This window comes from Malania oleifera, chromosome 2 (assembly GCF_029873635.1).
Source record: "Malania oleifera isolate guangnan ecotype guangnan chromosome 2, ASM2987363v1, whole genome shotgun sequence".
NCBI lineage: Eukaryota > Viridiplantae > Streptophyta > Magnoliopsida > Santalales > Ximeniaceae > Malania > Malania oleifera.
The window spans coordinates 89,607,222-89,627,674 of record NC_080418.1 but is presented as its reverse complement, the minus strand read 5'-3'; the positions used below and the strand labels follow the sequence as shown (position 1 = coordinate 89,627,674).

Below are 20,453 nucleotides of genomic sequence, written 5' to 3'. Positions count from 1 at the left end.
ACAAGATAAGTTGTACACCTATATGGACAAACATACATCAATTCTAAGGTTACAAATTATAATTTCGAGTCAAATCCTAATCATAAATTTGGCCTGTTTCTAAACATTAAAAATCCAATTATAAATTAAAACCATTTCTAATCATAAATTTACTCAGATACTACATGTTGCATGCCAACCGTCCGTTGTTCAAATAATTTGTTCCAAAATTGATCCAAGTTCTCGAGTAATGATGAAACAATATTATGAAAAGTTAAGTATTATATATATAAGGGATCAACTGATCCGCACAATTCCCTAATACCTTACACTTCATCACAAGCCTTCATATAAACTCTAGGGTCAGGAACACAATTAATTATGTATGAGAAACTGGGTTTCTTCCTTCAAACTAACAACATACATATCACACTAGAGTCTTCTAAAAATTTGCAAATAGTAACTAATTTTATCATCCAATGTACACAGATATATAATTTGGACCGCAGTCTCTTTTGAAAGACAAAATCTCCATTTTAAAACGTGTAAAAATATTTCTTACATTACACATCAAATCTGTTTTGGAAGACGTAAAGTCTTCATTTTCCAACGGACTTAATGGAAAAGCTTATGAGACAACTTCCCACCTTAGTATAGCAATATATGCCCACATAATTAGCCAACGAGTTCCACGCCCAACCCTTCTTGTTCAGCAATCTATATGCTCTGGTAATACAAGCAACAAACCTCAAAAGCAACAGTACATTCTCTAGTAATGACAACACCCCCCAACCCACACGTGTGCACGCAGGCGCGCGCGCGCACACACACAAGAAAAGAAAAGAAAAGAAAAAAGCACCCTGAAGTTTTCACCAGAATGTAATTGAAATTCTACCCATAGCTGCACAATTCTTCTCAAGTACCTGCAGGTCCACAGTAGGCCAACTCAAACCCAAAGCTGATCAGTGATCAGCTACTCAAGGAAACAAATATAAAACCATATCCTTCCAACTTGGATTGAATAAAATTTACCCAAAGCATGATTACACATACTAGAATCTACGCCATTTGATAACCAGTATCATGATCTTCATTTCCCATTTTGGTTAGCAAGAATAAAACATGAAAAATGGAATATCTCAAGACATTTTGCACAAACAAATAAAGCACACAACTTAGCCAATTACTTGTACAACCAAATAATATCAAATTTATTCAAATCCAACTAAAGAATTGTCTCAATGAGTCCAAATAAATACAATAATTATTTACAAACAAAAATAGTATTTACAGATAAATATATTAATTTAATGTCACCATAAAACAAAAGAAAAATACATTTTCCAAAAACACTAGGACTTCATTCAACATGTTTGCATCATAACATAAATATTTTCAAATAGGGTTAATATATATATATGTATATATATATATATCCTCTAAATTCAAATCCCTCAATCTTGTTCTTTAATCCCCTCAGTTTTATCCTTCAATTTTCACTGTGAATATTCATGAGTCAACTTCTAGTATCGGTAATCTGCACCAAACATGGAGTCGATTAAATTAGAAAAAACCCCAAGAAACACAAAATATTAAAACATTTTTAATGACCATAAACTTTTTTTTTTTTTTGAAAACATAATTTTAATAAGTTATAAAAATCATACCAAAAATCTAATAAATATTATCAGCAATTTGGAAATTTCAAAGGTTAGGAAACTTCAACTAACATAGCCCTCTCCTTTTTCTTTTATCTTTTTTTTTTTAAGGAAAAAAAGAAAAAATATTCATACCCTGTGTGGGAACAACTGAAGAGGTAATCCCTTCTTTTAGGGTTCATCTCATAGAGGAATCAGAAGCTAGAAGAAAAAATTTCTTAACAAAAAAACAGAAACCTGTTCATCCATAGCTCCATAATCATGGACATCCAATACCCCCAAACCCCCAGTCAATACCACATGGTAGTTGAAAGAAACTCAGAAGCTTTTACCAGAAAATTTGATTTTGTTCTGCAAGTCAAAAATGAAATCCCTTTCTATACACGGTATTTCTGAAAGCTCTTTCTACCAAAGCAGATACTTCTGCCAATCATCATTAAGGCCTTAATTCAACATCACAGGCATGACCATCATCCCCCCATGCTATTTTGGGAATGAAATGTCACTTTATCCATATTTCCAACCTCATTTGATTTACAAAATGGTCCTATAGAAATGATGTAAACTGGCTTTCCAAAGGTTATTCCTGTCAATAAGAGCACATTCAAAATTTACCCTTCAAATCAAGTACTAACCTCCGTCATGGTGAGTCTCTAATAAGAATCACTGCTAGGTGCACGAGATTAACTGCCATCACATCTCTAGTAAGAACAGTTTCCTACAAACCACACCAAATTAAAAATTTAGCCTTTTTCCATTAGGGAAGAAGAATAAATCAACCCAAATACAAAAATCTTATCACAGCACCACAATTGTTCCATGTCCTAAATTACTAAATTTTGGAGTTATGTTTGTAGCAATAACACAACAATCATGACTATGGAAAATTGACAATGAGATAACTTCATTGTCACATGACTTCTTACTATAATTTTCAAAAATCCCCAAAATGATTCCCCACATCAAATTTCCTGTATTTATCTAAACTCACATTGATCCTCACTTCCATCCTCCCATCTTATTTTACAAAGCTGCTTCCCAAATTGCCAACAATATCCAAGATCAATCCCCTAGTTCTGTGGGTTAATACAGAAAGGAAAAAATAGGGAGGGCCAGGCAAGTTAAAACATTCCATAACCATAAACAAATGCATAACAGTCCCCAAAGTGAAAAAATGTATCGTATAGTATATGAATCTCAACCAACAAGTTCTGTCAACGAAAGAACAAAGTTACAAACTCAACAAGAGGCTACTTCATAAATTTCTGGTGTGTTTAAAGGGCTTCAATTTACTAATTTGCAGGAGGTTGCGGGTTCTACATTTGCAAAAACATTGAGATTGGACAGGGGGGGCAAAACAGTTACAATCAGAGAAAAGGAGTAGGAGGAAATCAAATATACTTGTATAAAATATCACAAGAACCAATTCAGATGTGTTATTAGTATGACCGCAGTGAACAATCCTCAAGCATTTATTCCCTTCATTTTACTGTTACGAGAAATACAGTTGAGAAGGTATTTTTGTAAATTTTCTGTCAGAATTTTTCACCTCTTTTCTCTCTCTCTCTCAGCAAGTAGGTGGCTAAGTTCATAGAGAAGCCATAGCTAAAAACAAATCCATTAAGCAATCAAATTTCAACAGCAGCTGAAATTGTACTCATCAAATTTCCAAAAGCTCATACATGCAAGGGTGTGTGCGTGCGCGCATATGGGAAACTCCTACCCAAAAAAGAGAGCAAATAACAAGTTCTTTGTATCATAATAGTGAAAATAAATAAATATATACAGTATAAATGAATATATTCTTAGAAGTAGCTTTGTTGCTCAGAACCAAAGCGATACTGTGAAAGGCAAGACAATATGAGAGCCCAACTAGCAATTCCATAGAAAACAAAACAAAGGAATAGCTCCATTTGTAATAGGCCAGTAATAGAATAGCCATTCCATGAACCAAACATGTAAGAGATGGAGTTGAAATAAGGTTTGTACAGAGGCTGATGATCATATACCCTAATTACGGTTTTGGCTCCCATTCATCTTTAGAAAATTCTTGCTATGGCATATCACTCTTTACTCCAGTGAACATCTAGTACAAGGCATTAATAGATCCATCTTAAGTCTTAACCCATAAAACTGATACATCTAAACCAGATAACTCATGTTGTGTTATTCAACATATGAAATAAGTTCCTCAAACAGCCAAATGAGCTACAAAAATATAGTTACAGCTGTGACTAAAATATACACCAGATCTAGTGCACGAAAACAATTCAAGCAGGCAATAGATTTACCCAGAAAAAAATATAGACTGTCATTCAAAATGATGGAAAATGTAGAATCAACTTGCTAATATGTATCAAAGGCACAATAACGACGATGACTAGCAATTTGACACACCAATAAAGGATAAAATTAGTAACAAGTATAAATATAGAAAATTACACAAATGCAAGAAAATACTAACCATCTTGCACATTCTGCATCCAGTCTCGCGCACACATCAAAGCCTGCATAGTATCTGGGCTAAGTGAGCTCTGTATATGATCCAGCACTTTGCCTCCAGTGTTGAATGCAGACTGTAATGAAACTTTCGACACAGGAATTCCCAAAATGTTGCGTGCCATCATAGATAGGATAGGATACCTGGGTGTTTGGATTTTCCACCAATCTAGTACACTAAAATCAACATTACGAGGAAAGAGAGGTTCCTCCAAGTACTTGTCCAATTCTGACTGAATGCTTTCACTCTGTGAAGTTTCATGCAGGAACATATCAAATCCAGTCAGCCTATCCCTAGAGTCGTTGACAGCACTAGGCGTATAGCCAGAATTAGGCCCAACACTGCTGCTCACTTGCCAAGATAGACCTTGATCAAGAGAAGCTAAGGGAGAACAGATAGCGTGTTCGTTGAAAAGTTCTTTAATAGTGTCAGAAACATAATCAATGTGGACTTGGGCATCACCTCCGTAAATTTGTGGATAGTAATATTCTATCAACTTCATCTTAAAGCGAGGATCAAAGATGGCTGCAACTGCTAAAGCCAAGCTGCATTTGCTCCAAAATTCATCAAACCTGCTTTTCATTTTCAATGTCAAGAAGCTAATATAATCATCAGAGTTCTTACACCACTCAATCAACTGCAAGTGAATATCACAGATCTCAGGAAAATATAAATTTGCAGTCGGGGACTTGCATCTTGTGAAAGCACTAGTAACTTCAAAGAAAAGCTTCAAGTAGCTTACGATGATAGTTACTCTGTCCCACTCAATATCAGATGGACAAATTGTGTGGACAGGGTCATGTTCTCGCAGAAGTACAAATGCATTTCGGTACTCCAAGGCAGCTTCAAGCATAACATATGTAGAGTTCCATTGCAACCGATTATCCAAACGTAAGCACTTCCGACAATCAATCCCAACTTGTTGAGCCATCTCATTGAACTTCTGCTGCACTGTTTGTGAACTTCTAATGTACAGAATGCTGTCTCGAATCTTATGTATTACCTCACAAGATCCTTCCAATGCATCTAGGACAATCAATTTGAGAACATTTGCTGCACAGCGTACATCAAATAGTTTACCATTACATAAAAGAAACTTGTTTTGGGAAAGTCGATCCTTAACTCTAAAGACAACATTGTCATTTGTGGGACAACAATCAAACGTAATGGAGAACAACTTGCGATCAATATCCCAATCCATTAGGCATGTCATAATAACTTCTGAAAGCGAGTCTTCTGCATAACAAGTAATCATCATGAAGTTTAGAATTTTCTTGTTTAATTGCCAAGCTTCATCAATGTAGTGTGCTGTCAAACACAAGTATACAGCATCTTCTGGAGCAGCCCATGTATCAAAACCAAGGCTGATTTTACCAGGCAATTTATCAAACACTTCATACACTTTTTGTTTCTCTTTCTCATAAATTTCCTTACAGTAAATCTCAATTCTACTCAATGAAACATGCTCAAATAATGGTTGGAGATTCTTAACAAAAATTCTGAACCCATCATGCTCAACCATAGCCAAAGGATAAGCATGTAAAATAATCATGCGGGCAAGATCAACATGACTCTGGTTTTGATCAAAATTAACATTTCCATGATCAATGGGACTATCTTGCATTTGCTCCTGTTCAAATTTAACATTCACAAGCTGAAGCATTTCATCCTTTTTCTGCTCTGAAGCAAAATTGTAAGTTGGAAGAGTAACGGTTCCCTCCTTTTTCTTTTCCCTTGCTGCAACCATTTGAGCTATATCATGATTAGATCTTCTCCGACACCTAAATAAATGATTTCTCAGATGAGATGTTCCACTAGTACTTGATCCACTAAGTTTCTTTTTGCAGTGCCTGCAGACAGCCACACAGGTGTCGCCACTTTTAACCCTATCAAAGTCATTCCATACAACAGATTTTAATCTACTAGATTTAACTATAACTGACTCGTTTAATGTTTCCATTGCATGACCCTGAATTTATCAATAGCTGCACATCACAAAAAACCAAATGCTAATATTTTATTTCTACTATATAAAATTATAAAATACTGACAACCATTAACTAAGATTGCAGAAGTACTGATTCATCAGTCTAAAAAGAAATGCAATTCAATATATAAAATGCAAAAAAGAAATTGACTTGAACTATCTATCCATGCATTCTTCAGATGGTCCAAAAAGCGAAACTAAACAATGCAAGTTGCCCAGACCCGGAAAAGGAATGTTAATTGAACACATTAATTAAAACAATCTCAGCAGATGATATCATTAAGCAGTCACCTCACTTCTTTTCTAATCACAAATACTTTTTCTCTAGATACTATTTGTCGTCTATCATAATTTTTCAAACATGGACAGGATGTAGAATGCAGACAAATAATACATCTGGGCTTTTTGGCAGCATAAGACCATATATTGCTGAAGATTGTTTTAACAGTCTTCATCAAAATCTGATTTGTGTGTATTTGCAAGTTTGTAAAAGGAGTAGTTATAACTTGCTAAAGGAGATATCTATTCTTCATGGCATTCAAAAACCTTCTAGGAAGGACTTTGCTTTGGATAGATCAGTCTACAAACAATCATACTATAGTTTAACTTTGTAAAAGGAGTAGTTATAACTTGCTAAAGGAGATATTTATTCTTCATGGCATTCAAAAACCTTCTAGGAAGGACTTTGCTTTGGATTTATCAGTCTACAAACAATCATACTATAGTTTTTAAAAGAGAAATAAAGAACAACACAATATTAACAAGGCGCCCATGCCACAACAGGTATGGTAGGGCAAAAGGTAGCCTTGTTTGAGATGCTTGCAATTTGAACTTGTTATTAAAGTGCAGCAACCAACCACTGGGCCGAATAGTTCCACTTTTAAGATGCTATTTTCGAAATTTGAAACTCCAGCACAAGGACCAAAATTTCGATTTCAATGGAAATTCGAAGATTTCAATTTACAAAAATTTCAATAAGAGTTTCAATTTTTATTTAATGAAACAGCCAAAATCTATAGTAAATTGTGGAAATTATGAATGAGACTTTTGGAATTGTTAAAATAGATGATTGTGAATAATTTAGAAACAAAACGTAAAATGCTGAATTTCACTTTGCTCAGTTTTTAAATATCTGAAATTTTGGCCAGAATTTTGCAAAAATAATTTGAATGATGTTTTCATTTTCAACCCTCTAGAAATCCCAAAAATTTTCAGCAAAAACCAAAATTTAGTAGACCCTCCAACCCCCACCCCCCCCCAAAAAAAAACTGACCCAAAAAAACATACCAAAAAAAAAAGTTTGGCAGGAAAGCCTGCATTGGGCCACTAGTCCTGATAACATGAATAAATTTTGTCAAACAAACTTTTCGTAGCATCTAATCATTATATTTCATATGAGCTATACTTGTACAAAAGAAAATATCTAACTTCTTTTTGTAAAAAAAGAAAAAAAAAAAAAACAGCTGTACTTGTAGACTAGCAATAGCCAAATTAAAGAACTCCTTGCATTTGAACTCAACAAACTCATTGATCCCTTTAATCTATGTAGTCCAAACAACTTATTGAGATGCTCTGTTAGTGCCTATGTAACCAACAATGATCATAGCTTCCTATGACTGAATTTTGATAAAACCAAGATTTTCCATAAAGGTCAACCTTGAAACCTAGAGATTTGATTCCATTACCATTTAAAGCAAGATTTATACAAATCACTATTCAGTAATTGCTACAGGTTTCAATAATAGATTGACAATCAAACGGGAGGTGAGGCAGAAAAAAGCAATGAGTGATATCTTATGAGGATTTCATTTTGTATCAAGGCTTTCATGAATCAAGACAGGGACAATGTCAGAGCAGGTATTTGTCGATCAATGAATTTATAATCACATTTGTTATGGAATCCAAGATAATTAAACCGTAATTGCAGTAACCATAAACAAATTATTTAATAAAAACAAAATTAAAAGCTTAAAATTAGGAAGTGACAAATGAGGAAAAAGTTTATTCTCAAAATTAGAGTCATGGAAGTTAAGATGGCTTTTAAAAAGATGAAAAATGGGAAAACTATAGGACCAAATAACATCCAAATTTAAGTTTTAAAATATCTATGGGATAATGAAAGTATATGGCTAAGTAATCTACTAAACACTTTTTTTTTCGATAAACCTATTCAAAACTATTATAAAAAACTAAGAAAATGCTAGATGAATGTATGAAAAGCACATTAATACCTATATACCAAATCGAAGGCAATACTCAAAATTGTATTAATTATCGCGAAATTAAACTTATGAGTCAAATGATAAAACTATGGGAAAGGGTAATAGAATAAAGAATAAGGTTAGAAACGAGGGTCTCAGAGAATCAATTTAGTTTTATGCCTCGGAGATCAACAACAAAGCTATTTATCGGTTAAGAAGATTAATGAAAAAGTTTAGAAAAAAGAAAAAGGGCTTGCATATGGTTTTTATTGACCTAGAGAAAGCCAATAATAGAATACCTAAGGAAGTTCTATGGTGAGTTTTAGAAAAGGAGTATGTAGTAGGCATATTGATGTCATTAAGGACATGTATGAAAGAGTAATGACTCACATTAGGACTACATTAGGAGAGTCTAGAGAATTTCCAATGGCAATAGGTGTACATCAAGGTTCTATTTTGAACTCTTATCTTTTCACTTTAGTGATTGATAAACTCACTAGGCATATTCAAAACAAGACTCCATAGTGTATGCTATTTGCAGCTGATATTGTTTTGACCGATGAAAGTAGGAGTAGAATCTAAGTTAGAATCTATTTATATGGCGTTCTCGGCCCATAAGGCTTCTTGCTTTGTGAGAGTAAGGGGAAGATGTACGCAGCCTTACCAACGCTTTTTTTATGCAGAGAGGCTGTTTCCTTGGACTCAAACTCATGACCGACCAGTTACAAAGGAGCAATCTTACCATTGATCCAAGGTCCGCCCTCAAATAAATCAGAATATATTAAATGTAATTTCAGCCATGTAAGGAGGAATACTGGAGATAAGACAAAACTTCAATGGTCAAGAAATTAATAGCACTAGCAGATTTAGATACCTTGGATCTACTATGCAAGAGAAAAGGGAAATTGAAGAGGGGAGTGCTTCAAGCGTGCTATGTGATCATAGAATACCCTTAAAATTAAAAGAAAAGTTTTATGATATGGCTATTAGACCAGCCATGCTTTAATGGATCAGAATGTTGGGCAACTAAGAAACAACATATCCCAAAAAGCAAAAGTTGCCAAAATGTGAATGCTTAGGTGGATTAGTGGCATAACATTAAAGAATAAATTAAGGAATGAACATATTCACAATAAGCTACACATAGCACTAGTAGAAAAAGATAAGATAAGAGAGGGGCAACTGAGATGGTTTGGGCATTTGGAACACAGGCCGAATAGTGCACTAGTGAAGAGGAGTGAGCTATTCATTGTTACTAGTATTAGAAGAGGGTAGGGGTAGGCCTAAAATAACATGGAATGAGATATGAGGAAAGAGTTAACAGCTCTTAAGCTGGCCAAGGAAAATGCCATTGATTGTGTGAATTTGTGGAAAAGGATTCATCTAACCAACCCTACCTAGTAGGACTTAAGGCTTCTTGCTATTGCAAAAACCATAAGCATTGCTGATCAATAGTTTCATGAAGGAAAAAATGAGCAACTACATTCTTAATCAGATATAGATCACTAGATCATTGCATTAATAAAAAAAATGTATTTACCCCTTTACTTTATAGACCAACAATTATCAAGCTAGAGCCAGATGAATGACAACAACCATTGGCACTCATGAATCGAGCTAGGTTAGTTGTTGGCACCATTCACATCATTATAGCATCACATTGCCAATGCCATAGCTTTCAACTATAGATGTAAAGTTAATTTCCAAATTATTTTGGAAGTGCATGCACAAATGTCAAACTACTTAAATGTGAAAATAGGTTGTAGGAAGAATAAGATGATCTCCCATTCCTTTCGTGAGGATATAAGACCAAGCTAAAGTCTCCCCCTATAACCCAAGAAGCCTCCCACTTATCTCTAACCTCCACGAGCTCATTCTAGAAGCGATGCTCGGAAAGGCCTTCACCCGGACCATAAACACTAGTGAAAATCCATGAAAAAATTTTCCTAATTGGGAGGAAAATTTCCCAAAAGCTACACAATCCTTACTCCCTTGGTCCATCTCGGATCACTTTCCAATCTTACTTGACATAGGAGGGATCAAGTGGAGGCCAACCACCTTCCATTTTGAAAACTTGTTGCTTCAACATGAATGTTTTGAGAAATGACCTTATAACAGCCCTTTTGGTTTTATCATTTAGCCTCCTGACATTCCATGTGATTACTTTTCTCAAAATAGGTGCTAAACAATCTTGTTGCTTCCGGCCACTCCCATTTCTAAAAATCTTTCTGACTTGTCATAGTTTACAAAATTTTCTATAGTCTCTTCAGCTCCCTACTAGTGCCTTTCTTATGGCTGCAGCCTTGTTGCTTTTTCTCAAGTATTTTCCCCTAGGAAGCACTAATACCGACACAAGACACGGATACGACACGATACCAACACGACCATACGACAATTTCGAAAAAATGAGGATACGACACGTTAGGGATACACTAATTAATTAATGTAAAAGTATATATATATATATATATAGGCATGTTTTCCTTTTAGATGACAAATATTGTTGTAATTTTGATTTAAAATGACATATAAGCACCATTTATGCAAAATTATCAATTACATGTTTTACAAACTATACATCATCAACTACATTCATATTGCATAGTATTGGTCTAACAACAAAAACATAACTCAAGGACATGGCTTATGGGGGAAATGGGCAAGTCTTATCATGAAATTAAAAAAATGAACAAAGAACGGCAAATGATTTATGGTTTTATTCTATTTTATTTTATTTTTTTCAAAGAGGGTTAGGGGTTCTAGGGGTTGGGAGGTCCAACGGTGCTCTACAAGGCTGGCACATAGGCACTAGTGCTTCAAATCCTAACCACTCAAATGTCAAAGAACCTCCTGACTCTCAATCTTTCAACTTCTCCTAATTGTTTTATGGGGTTTTATTGATAGATTTAGAGAGGGCAACCAAACAAAGCATCTCGGTGCAAGAAATGTCCAAGAGTTGTCCTAGTCATATCACAAAGTGTTGGAAAGTGTTTTAGCCATGTCCATAAATAAAAATAAATTAATTAATTTCTGACATGTGTTGGATACATGTCGGAGAGTGTCCGGCAGGTATCAATATCCAATACATGTTGGCCACTGACACTTCAAGCTTTCATAAATGTCCGCATTTCCTAGATTTTCCCTTCATCACATTCTTTTTTCTCAATTTCCTCAAAAAGGCCCAACGCACTTCTTTGAAGCCTTCCAAAAAAAAACCCCAATAGCCTTAATCACCAGGTTCATTTTAGTAAGTACCCAACCCAAAACCTACATCTTGAGAATGTGCTACCAAAATCCAGCCTATTGGGATCACAAAAGGTTAGAGGGATAGCAATCCTCTACATTCAAAGTTTCTAGGTCATTTACAAGGATAATTGCTAGGTTATCCTCCAAACACCTAGGATTCTCCCTTGGGCGTTTGTTGGCTAAGGCGGATAGCACTAGCTGAGATTGGAACTGCCGTGGGGCAGGGGCACCAAATTGAATCAGATAGCCCAAGGGATAGATTGGGCGAGCACAAGAAGAGAAAGATGAAAAAGGCTTTGGGCTTAACAGAAGGCTAAGGATAGGAGGCACATGTGATTGGGAACTCAAAATTGAAGCAGAGTGGATTGGGAATTGAAGCGCCCACTAAGAGACACAACCCAACGTCTTTGAAGCAGGCAAACAAAATGGGCCAAGGATAGTTAGGCCCAGGGAATTCAAATATGGCTCTTGGAGTATTCAACCCCCCCCCCCCAACCCCGGGGGCCTCTTTTCTAATTTCCAACATAAATATAATATAGAAGTATAATTGGTTGTTAAGCAAAGTGAAAAAGAACTCTACGTAGCCTTTTTAAAGTCCACTTAGAGATCTTATAGAGAGTTCTAATCACTTATGATGGTACATCTCTCAATCTGCCATGTAAAACCCATGCTACTGGATCATGATTCCAAACCACCAATCATGATGAGGCCAATAGTTATATTTTCTTTGTCCTTTGCTCCCTTTTGAGTCTCAGTTTTTAAAACTTTCCCCATAAAATCAACATCTAGAGTCACAGTATACATTGTTTTCACTCATCCCTTTACCCTCAAAATTTGTCTGAAGATTTAAATAATAACGTTGTCCTTTTTTATAGAAAAAGAAAATTTACTAGAAGAAAGGAAAGAAGTACAATTTGAGGGTGGGCCTTGGATCAATGATAAGGTTGCTCCTTTGTGACCGGTTTACACTATGACGACCCTCTCCTTACCCTTGCAAAAAAATGCAGAGCCTTATGGCCCAGGGATGCCCGTTTATTTTTTGGAAAAAAGTACAATCCTGAAAACTAAAAAATGGAAAAAGAAAGAAAAAAACACATGAGAAAAATAGAAAATAAAATATCTAAGACAACTAATTCGCCTTTTCAAACCCTTCCCATCACAATTTATAATAAATTCACCAACTCTATTTGACCTTTTTTTTTTTTATTTTGGTTTCACCAAAATCAATATAACTTCTTGCCATGCCAGTGCAGATACTCGCAAACCCAACTTATCCATGAGTTCTAAAGCTTCAATATCATTACTAACCTTCTCCAAGAAAGAGAAAGTAAGATACCATCCCCAGTTGGGCCTACCAAACTAATACCTGTTTTGTTAAAACCGTACTCAAAAATAGGAACTCCTTCCAAGCCTATACTAGGAATCTGCGATGTGGAAAATATTATATGCATAGTCCAAAGAGTCCAAATAACATCAATATTCTATTCCCAAAACTCATCCCATAATAAACCACTATGGCAGTCAAAATCACTAGCCACTATTAGACTCCCCCCAAATTCATCACCCCATTCCTTCCCCTTGTTAAAGTCCTCCCTCACAAACCTTTGCCATTGAATCTTTTTTTGTTTCATTTGGGCTCCCAACAAGAGAAACTTCCATCTTTTTTATAAAAAGATAAGCAGAATGTATTAACCATGGGAAAAACTACAGCAATGACCAGTAAAACAACCAACAAAACAGACCGCTAGAACCAATACAGAACAGGCAGCTAGAACCCAACTCAATAATAAAAATAAAATAAAATAAAATAAAAGCCATGTTAGAGAGAGAAGCTCTCAACCCTCTCTAGGGATGCACGGCTACCTTGGCTCTTCCTCCACCTCCACCTCTGTTCATCTTCGATCCCTTGTTGATTTCAAGTTTTCAAACGAGTTTACCCCTTTGCAAAGCAGGCTCGTGAATCAGTTTTTGCGTCTGCCTTCAGTTTTCCATCTAGGGTTTCTGTAAGGTGGATTTCATGTTCGCAATGGGGTGTAGAGCTGGGCGTAAGGCTTCGAAGAGCCCTAAAAAAGATTTGAATTTTGAAGAATGAAGTGCGAGTTACCCTAAAAGTTATTGATAGATACAGTGGTAATGAGACCGATTGGGCCAAGAAAAGCTCAATCGAGATCTGTGCTGAAGCTTCCCGAATACTTGACGGTAATGGAGGCAAGGAACGGGCAGGTAAGCAGATTTTGAAGGAGAAGGATATTAGAAATACGACTGATATCCCTTCAAGGAGTGGAAGCTCAAAAGGTGCAAAAGATGTTTTGATGGGTCCACTTAAAAGTAAATTTTGGGCGGATGATGAATCTAAAACCCTAGATTCTGAAGACACATATGAAACGTCAGAGGAATCTCGAAACCATGAGACTGTTCGAGAAGAACAACCAGTGGCCAGGAACTATGCATAGGGAGTGGTATGATATGTGACCACGTAACTGGAAGCAAGTGTGGGGTTTCAGGCTGCTGTTATCCCATTTGGAATTAAACATTGCCCTATCAAGCTTGCACCAAACTCTTCCGTTAGCCCAAGTTAACAAACACCCAATAGAGCAAATATCTAATATCCTTGCCTCCATGAAACAGTCCCTCATGTCTTTCACCTCATAATCAATCACATTGACCCCATTTCTTTTTTCTTCTGCTATAAGCACATTATTAAAATCACCCATCAAGAGCCAAGGGCTAGTACAAGACTTACTAACCCTCACCAAATCCATCCACATGGGACGTCTAGAGACAACAGAGTGTAAACCATAAACAAAACTCACTGTAAAGCAGTTGTTAGAAATTAAACATTTAATGTTACAGTGAATTACCTGGTCTTTGCAATCAATAATTTGCATATGGACTCTAAGAATCCAAAACACCAGAATCCTTCCAGCACCATGACAATTGAAGTTGTTAAACTGTTTCCAATTCAGCAGCTTTTTATTCATAAGGTTTTCCAGCTTGTCCACTGATACTTTGGTTTCAAGTGCACCAAACACATCAATTTATGCTTTCTAATGGAGTTAATCACTGCATTTTGTTTAAAGGGTTTGTTCAGACCCCTTATGTTCCAGGTAGCTATCTACATGATCTGGTATGGGGTACTGTACCCCCCTTCCCAGCTGGTTGTTTGGTTTGGTTGCTTTCCTTGAAGTTTTTTTTGTTTTTAACTGGAATAAACTCATCCTCATGGGTTTTACCTTTGTCCTTTAGAGCTTTGATATCAGGGCATGAGCCCTTTCCTTTGTCTTTCAGTAGGTCAGTCCCCTTCTCTGCAAGACCTGCTGAAGAAGCTTGAGTATTACCCTTCACTGTTACAGCCTCTCTGGACTCCTTTGATGAATTTACCTTTGTAGGCTTGTGTGGAGCAACAACACTCTCACCATTGTCCTCTATGTTCTCAGATGTTTCTGGTTCCAAGTGCTTGTCCAGACCACTACTAGATGGGTTATCTGCAATAGGCTTTGCTACAGTAGTGTCACAAGCCTTCTCACTTTCAGCAACTCCATTTTTTGCAAGCACCACAGCCTTCTTGGCTGGCACTTGTTTACCCTTCATCCCACCAGCTGTGCAATTCCCCTTCAAGTGCCCCAGTTTCTTGCAGCCACTACAGAACCTTGGTATATTTTCATAGCAGATTTCTTGGGAAATTTCAATCCCATTTGGCAGCCAGACTTTGATATCTTTTTTAACCTCTTTGGCTACATCAATCTCAACAAGTACCCTTGCATAAGTAAACCTCTCTCTATTTTTAGTGAGCTTATTAGCATATAAGGGTTTGCCCAGCTCAGAGCAGATCTTGCCAATAGCTTTAAGGGACCACAACTTTAGAGGAAGGTTCTTCAATTGTACCCAAACAGAAACAATACTCACATCTTTGCTATCAAATTGAAACATGTCTGGCATGATTCTAAGCATAAGAGGCCTACCATAAGCTAGATAAGGGCCACCTTGTATGACATGAGCCATGTCATCTTTGCATCTGAACTTGGAAATAGTCCATCCACTTCCATGTTGCGACACATCTGTATGAACATTCCAAGCCTTCACAATCTGTTGAAGAGCAGCCATCCCCGGGTATTTCCCAGCAAAATAGCCAATCAAGCAGTTCTCCCCCAAGTCAACAGAGTTCTCTATATCTTGAAGCTCAAGCTTTGCTCCCATTCCATTCGAGGGATAAGCTGGGACATCCCCACAACAGTGTCTTTGTCTATTGCTTGCAAACAAAGTAGTCCAAGGGACCTTTTTATCCCCCTTTGTAAATAGATTCTTATTCACCTTCAAAGGGTTTTCAGTCTTCTCTCCTTCACTGATTGTGCTGTGAGCCATTTGCTGCTCTGATTTTTCTGTTTCTGCTGCTTCCTTGATGGGTTTCCTTTATCAACATGGATCTCTTTCTGAAGGTGGCTTGAGCAGTTTTGATGGTACCTCTTTGTGCATTTTAAGTGTTACTTATTTTTTATGTCTTTTGACTGTTAGATTAGTTTTTGAAGGCCTTTGTGGCCCTGGGGATGCCCAAGTTGAGTGTAATTGCTTTTTTGTGTTGTTTGGGAGCCTTTGCTTCCCTTCTCTCGAGTATGCCCAGAATTTCTGTACATACCCATTTTTTATCAATATATTTTACATTTACGGATCCAAAAAAAAACCAACAACCAAAACAGAAAATCAAAAAATAAGGAAAGAACAATAAACAGGGCAAGAACACCTCCAAATACAGGGCAAGCTCATCTTCTTAATCTTCTAGACCCAGCTATACAGAAATTGATATCTTCAACTGTGCTGGCCATCAACAACTCGATGCAATCAAGAAGATCCTCAAAACTTTTCTTGTTCCTAGCTCTCCAGAGTCCAGATATTTTAGATACAGGCCTCCAAGAAAACCTTATTGATAGCTGAAAGAGATTGCGGCCCAAGACCCCTGGGTCTTTCAATTTTAATGGTCCAATGAGTACTGGATGGAGATAAACCTAAGGAAGCCAAGACTCTTGTAGAACCTGCCACTAAAATCACACTCAAAGAAGAGATGATCCCTGGGTTCAGGGCCATTAAGACCGAAGCAGCATAAAAGAGAAAGAGAATCATCCTATCTTGAGATTCTATCCGAAGTCTTTAGCCTATTCCAAGTTGCTAACCAAGAAATAAATGCATGCCTTGGATCACACCCCTTAAAGGAGATGATATCTGCCCAAATAACCTCCTGTAAATACAGTCTTCACAATATCCCCAGGTTAATACCCTTTTTCCATCTGTTTCTCCTAGAAACCTTTTTCTTTCATATCCTTGGATGAAGGCGTTGCTTTTCAAAGCCTTTGTTCATTTCAAGACCTGACTTCATCTCCCTTTGAGTCTCAGCTTTGCCTGACTCAGCCATCAAACTCTGTCTATCAGCTTTAGAGGGCCTTTCTGGCTCCCACCATTTCTTTTCTCGCATTTTGTCACCAACACATCGATCCTGAAATTCGGTGAGCTTAGATCATCACATTATACTCCATCATCCTACTCATTTTTCCCCAAATTTGAACACACGAGTCGCAGTCTATGATCATTCACCAAGGAAGATCTAACACATGCTTGAGTAGGCAACACCTCTTGAGGATGACAAACCTGTCTCGGCTTCTTACCTATATTTCTTCGAATCCTCACCAGAAGATTTAGCAACACACTTCCTTTGGGACTTGGCCTAAACTGTAAGAGGAGACCTGCAGTTTTGTCATCGCTTACTATGAATGTTGCCAATATGAGGATTAGAAACCCCCCCCCCCCCCAAAAAAAAACCCAATCATAGACTTGGGTTTTCACTCATTTTTGAGGCAGTGCTTAATTTGGGCTTAAGCTCATTTACTCAAAATAAGACTTGATTTAGATAGTGGGTCAGTCTACTGAGAGAAACAGCAAGATGGCCTTCAGACATAACTGGATCTAGCCCCCCTGTTGCCCAACCCAAAAGATGACTCAAATGTACAAGAATAGTAATAATACCCAGCCCATCCCATTTGATGCTCACACCATCCCATCTAGAGCCACATGTGTCATCCACCTTCTCACAAACCCTACCTACCCCATGATTGTTAAAATCACAATCTAGATTACCTACTTTGACAAAACCACGCAGATCATAGAATCACAAATTGATCATAGTAGGATCTGTGTGATCAAAAGGATTGTAGTAGGATCAGGGTAGGAATCATAGGATTGTAAGATTCTACAAAAGTTTACATGTTTAGTTCTTTTTCTACATTGCAAAAGATGACTCAAATGTACAAGAATAGTAATAATACCCAGCCCATCCCATTTGATGCTCACACCATCCCATCTAGAGCCACATGTGTCATCCACCTTCTCACAAACCCTACCTACCCCATGATTGTTAAAATCACAATCTAGATTACCTACTTTGACAAAACAACGCAGATCATAGAATCACAAATTTGTTGGATCATACTAGGATCTGTGTGATCAAAAGGATTGTAGTAGGATCAGGGTAGGAATCATAGGATTGTCAGATTCTACAAAAGTTTACATGTTTAGTTCTTTTTCTACATTGCTTGAGCCATAGACATAACACTTGTCGCACACAATTTGTGCAAGAAATAGAAAACCTATAAGGTGATTTTTTTTATATTTAATATTAACAAAATTATGAACTCATAATCTTATTCCAGGTTATTGTTCTTCAATAGGCGCTCCAGATATTAATGTTATGTTTGGGATAAAAATTAGGACACTAATGCAGCTGATAATAATAATAATGATGCCAATGTTGATGAGTGTGATGAAGACCTTGTTGATCTCAATGATATTAATGAAACAAATTTTTACTTAAATGATTACATTATTGTGGATAAGCCAGCCTGATAGTTTTGCTTTTGATATTTGTTTGCTAAAACATTTTTTTGGTTTTAAGTGTTCTTGTAATAGAGTTGTACGTTGAAAGTTTCATGTTAAAAATTAAGTTATTCTTTATTTTTTAAAGTATTTACACCTTTCTAGGTTGTTCAATGGAGTTACGAATGCAACAATATGAAACTAGATCTTAATTATATAGGAACTCTACTATTTGAGCTACTCCTAGTTGTGATTTTCTTAGTTTTGAAGACATACTGGCCAATTTTCTAGGTTTGCAATATTGAAAATTTTGAAAGAATATATAGATGCATTTCCATACTAGTTTTATAAACATTGGTAGAATCTTACGATCATCAATCTGATCCTACAATTGAATCTAGCCAACCCTATCCAAGGTCCAATATGGTCCCAATTTTAACAATCTTGCCTACCCCTAACCCTCAGAACAAACAGCCACAACACACCAACATGAACCAGCTCTGCTCCTCCACAGTTGCTACAACACCAACCACCTGAATGAGTTTCTAGCTTGCATACCCCAGTCATCGTGTTTTCCCAACTCTGAAAAACATTATTAGCCAGAGATTCATTGACAATTTTTTTTCCTTTTTATAAACAAAGAATTGCATTTGTAAGATTACCACTTCACCAAAAAGCCTCCGCACATTGTGGGTTAACAATGCATATCAAGCCTTAACACTTCCCCCCAGATGCATTCTGATTGCACATGAGGAGAGAAACACGAGAAATTACTCCCATTACACAGAATAAAATAATTGTGAACAATCAAACTATAAACTCAAGCAACAAGACTAGAACCCAGAGCCTCGTGGCAACCATGGTTCAATACCATGTTAGATTATCACTTTACCTAAAATCTTAAGCTGTTAGATTATGGCCAACAATTTATATCAAGCCTTAACAGTATGAAAGAAGGAAAGATAAAGCAGAACAAAGGGATTTGCAATTGAATTTTGAGATCTGCTCTTCTTCCAATTCACCACCAATTTTAGTGCTTCAACTTAATTTTGCCAACTTGCCCATTCAAACAGATAGGGATGATTGCCATTGAGCACAACCCTAGGTCCAAAAACTTCCCCTTATGATTTGACTGCCACACAATTAAAATTCTTGCAAACTTCATGTAATGAATGAAAAGCTCCAATCTATACAAATAAAAAAGAATTTAAAAAAAAAAAAAAGGACAAACAATCCCAAACCCATCTAGCAGCCAATAAAGTAACCCTAATATACCAGCTCTAATTGCTAGCCTTCACTAGAACAAAACCCCCTTCCCCCAATCTTTTACTAATGCAATTTTCAATTACTAAGGACTTGAGGAGATTTTCCTCCATAACAAATTTCAATCAAACCCAATGAGATCAAGGGAAAGCAAAAGAGGGAAACTTTTTATCTTTCCTTTTCTTTTCAAGCATCCTACTTTGTGCATTGTTCCTGTGCTCCTAAAAGGATAAAATCTCATCCACTACCCCTTTGCCTGTGTGTGTGACCCATCTAGCAGCCAAAAAAGTAACCCTAATACACCAATTCTAATTGCTAATTGGCCTTCTCCACCAAAACAAGACCCCCTTCCCCAATCTTTTACAAATGCAATTTTTGATTACTTCCCCAATCTTTTACAAATGCAATTTTTGATTACTGAGGACGTAGAGGAGATTTTCCTCCATAACAAGTTTCGATCAAACCCAATGAGATCATGGGAAACCAAAAGAAAGAAACTTTTTTCTTTTTCCTTTTTCTTTCAAGCATCCTACTTTGCACATTGTTCCTGTGCTCCAAAAAGGATAAAATCTCATCCACTTGCCCTTTGCCTGCATGTGTAAGTGCACACGAGCCTGAGAAAGAGAGGAGAGAGAAAGCTATATATAAAACAAATATAAGGTCATAATATCTTTTGTATTCTTCTTCTACTTCTTCTCTAATGAACATAAGATCTTATGATCTCTCCGTATCAATTTTTAATTTTTCCTTTAAAGGGCCTC

The 20,453-nt window shown here is 36.5% G+C and overlaps 1 protein-coding gene across 7 annotated transcripts in view; it reads right to left on the bottom strand.

Annotated features, from left to right (window-relative positions):
- Window positions 1–419: 419 nt before the first annotated feature.
- LOC131147823 (zinc finger BED domain-containing protein RICESLEEPER 1-like) overlaps window positions 420–20,453 on the bottom strand; it is a 32,898-nt gene continuing 12,864 nt past the window's right edge. The window contains exons 2-4 of one of the 7 annotated variants that reach the window (XR_009134943.1): window positions 4,102–6,122; window positions 2,273–2,355; window positions 420–902 (exon numbers count right to left, since the gene is read on the bottom strand). Coding sequence is in view for 3 of the 7 variants with exons in the window: in XM_058097415.1 (XP_057953398.1) it covers window positions 2,339–2,355; window positions 4,102–6,097 (2,013 nt within the window). In the remaining 4 variants the exon portion in view is untranslated. Of the gene's footprint in view, window positions 903–1,166; window positions 2,356–4,101; window positions 6,123–20,453 lie in introns of those variants that run through there. The other 6 variants (XR_009134942.1, XR_009134945.1, XR_009134944.1 and 3 more) reach the window with 6 other exon arrangements.